The sequence below is a fragment of the Limulus polyphemus genome, unplaced genomic scaffold, assembly GCF_000517525.1.
Source record: "Limulus polyphemus unplaced genomic scaffold, Limulus_polyphemus-2.1.2 Scaffold5699, whole genome shotgun sequence".
NCBI lineage: Eukaryota > Metazoa > Arthropoda > Merostomata > Xiphosura > Limulidae > Limulus > Limulus polyphemus.
The window spans coordinates 59,286-61,714 of NW_013671309.1; the positions used below are offsets into that span (position 1 = coordinate 59,286).

General features: G+C 35.8%; 1 protein-coding gene across 1 annotated transcript in view; it reads right to left on the reverse strand.

Moving 5' to 3' along the window:
* The window catches only part of LOC111089260, a gene marked incomplete at its 5' end in the record, with an annotated part of 25,929 nt that overhangs the window by 22,179 nt on the left and 1,321 nt on the right, over positions 1–2,429 (reverse strand). Inside the window, one exon of the mRNA XM_022401424.1 lies at positions 643–959. Within this exon, the coding sequence (XP_022257132.1) occupies positions 643–959 (317 nt within the window). The remainder of the gene's footprint in view (positions 1–642; positions 960–2,429) is intronic.

The window sequence follows — 2,429 nt, forward strand, 5'->3', positions numbered from 1 at the left end:
TCGTATAAGTCAGTCAAGGTAACACTACAAAAAACATCGTTGTAGGTATTGTTCTAAAACATCGATGTAGGTATTGTTCTAAAATATCGTTGTAGGTATTGTTCAAAAACATCATTGTACGTGTTGTTCTAAAATATCGTTGTAGGTATTGTTCAAAAACATCGTTGTACGTATTGTTCTAAAATATCATTGTAGGTATTGTTCAAAAACATCGTTGTAAGTATTGTTCTAAAATATCGTTGTAGGTATTGTTCAAAAACTTCGTTGTAAGTAATTGTTCTAAAATATCGTTGTAGGTATTGTTCAAAAACATCGTTGTACGTATTGTTCTAAAACATCGATGTAAGTATTGTTCAAAAACGTCGTTGTAAGTATTGTTCTAAAACATCGTTGTAGGTATTGTTCTAAAACCTCGGTGTAAGTATTGTATATTTCATGTGTTCAAAGTATTTCTCGTTAAACCCTAACTATTCACGTCCGCTCATTTTTGTTCTTTCGAGATCGAAATAGGTTTAACATGTTATTGGTAGAACAATACCTACAACGATATTTTAGAACAATACGTACAACGATGTTTTTGAACAATATTTACAACGATATTTTAGAACAATACTTACAACGATATTTTTGAACAATACTTACAACTATGTCCAAGAAGAGGAGCACTGCCTAGGTCGTTCAAGAGTTTGCGTGAACGAGCCGACACATCGGGAAGAATTGGCATGTCTGCTGTGAATTCGGTGCGATTTGGTTGTATCTCCAAGTCTGTTGTTGAGGAAAAAAAGTCCAGAAAGGTGTTTGTTGTTGGGCGGTTTTGACGTCGTATTCTACAGGATCTGTCGTTATTCATGGGAAACGTTTGTGCTATTCTAGCTATACTTTTGTCTTCCGCAGTGTTTTCAGGAAATCTGGTTGAGGGACTTCTGGGTTCGCTGTCATACCAAAGTGGATCCGGTTTCCTTAGATAACAACAACATATGATAATAACACACATATAAATATACTAGCGAAAGTACCCGGCTTCGCTCGGGTTATTAGGTTAACAGTGTGTGTGTGTATCATGAACCCATTTTAGCATAAAAGTATAACATATATACTTTTGTTGCTGAGACACATGGCATAAAAGCCATTGTTGGAACCAATTGTTAACAAAAGCACTGGCTTTTCTATATAAGGAACCATTTATTTTCTATGTGTGTTTTTTACTATCGTGCCTTATTAAAAAAATGCGTGCACGCACGTGGATAATTAATAATACCCAGGTGCACACCCTCAGGGTCCACTTAGTATGTGGGCAAAATTTCAGGTTTCTAGGTTTTCCTCTTGGAGTTATCGCGGTCACACACACACACACACACACAGACCCACAGACACGCCCTTTAATTATTACAGCCATATACAGTAGTTTCATAATAATAACACAAATATATGTGTATATGTATAGCATTTTCATAGTAATAACGTACACGTATCTATTTAGTATCTCCAGAGTAATAACATACACGTATATTTACATATATAGTATTTTCAAAGTTATAAGACACACACATATATATATATATTCATGTATATGTATGTGAGATTAGAACAATGTCAGTAATAAAATAGATGAAATCAAATTTTTTTTGTGTGGCGTAAAAAGACAAAACATCTATCGTGTTTCATTCTGAGAATTTGGAATTGTTCTGAAAATGTATAAAGATTCATTTATATTTGCGATCAGTCTGCTTCCAGATTAGTGGGGAGGTGAGAATTGATTACCTCCTACAAGGTATCTAGAGAGGGAAACAGTGGAGTAAATGCCTGATGATGTTAGAAAAGTTAACACCAATACTCAGGTACCTAGAGAGGGAAGGAGTGGAGTAGATGTCTGATTATGTTAGAAAAGATAATATAAATACTCAGATACCTGGAGAGGGAGGGAGTGGAGTAGATGTCTAATGATGTTAGAAAAGTTAACACCAATACTCAGGTACCTAGAGAGGGAAAGAGTAGAGTAGATGCCTGATGATGTTAGAAAAGTTAACACCAATACTCAGGTACCTAGAGAGGGAAAGAGTGGAGTAGATGTCTGGTAATTTTGTTAGAAAAGATAATATAAATACTCAGGTACCTGGAGAGGGAAGGAGTGGAGTAGATGTCTGATTATGTTAGAAAATATAACATAAACCACTCCTTCCCTCTCCAGGTACCTGAGTAAGTAGATGTCTGATGATCAGATATCTACTCCACTCCTTCCCTCTCTAGGTACCTGAGTATTGGTGTTATCATTTCTAGCATGATCAGACATCTACTCCACTCCTTCCCTCTCTAGGTACCTGAGTATTGGTGTTATCATTTCTAGCATGCCACTCCTTCTTTCTGTAGGTACCTGAGTATTGGTGTTATCATTTCTAGCACAGTAGATGTCTGATAATGTTAGAAAAGAT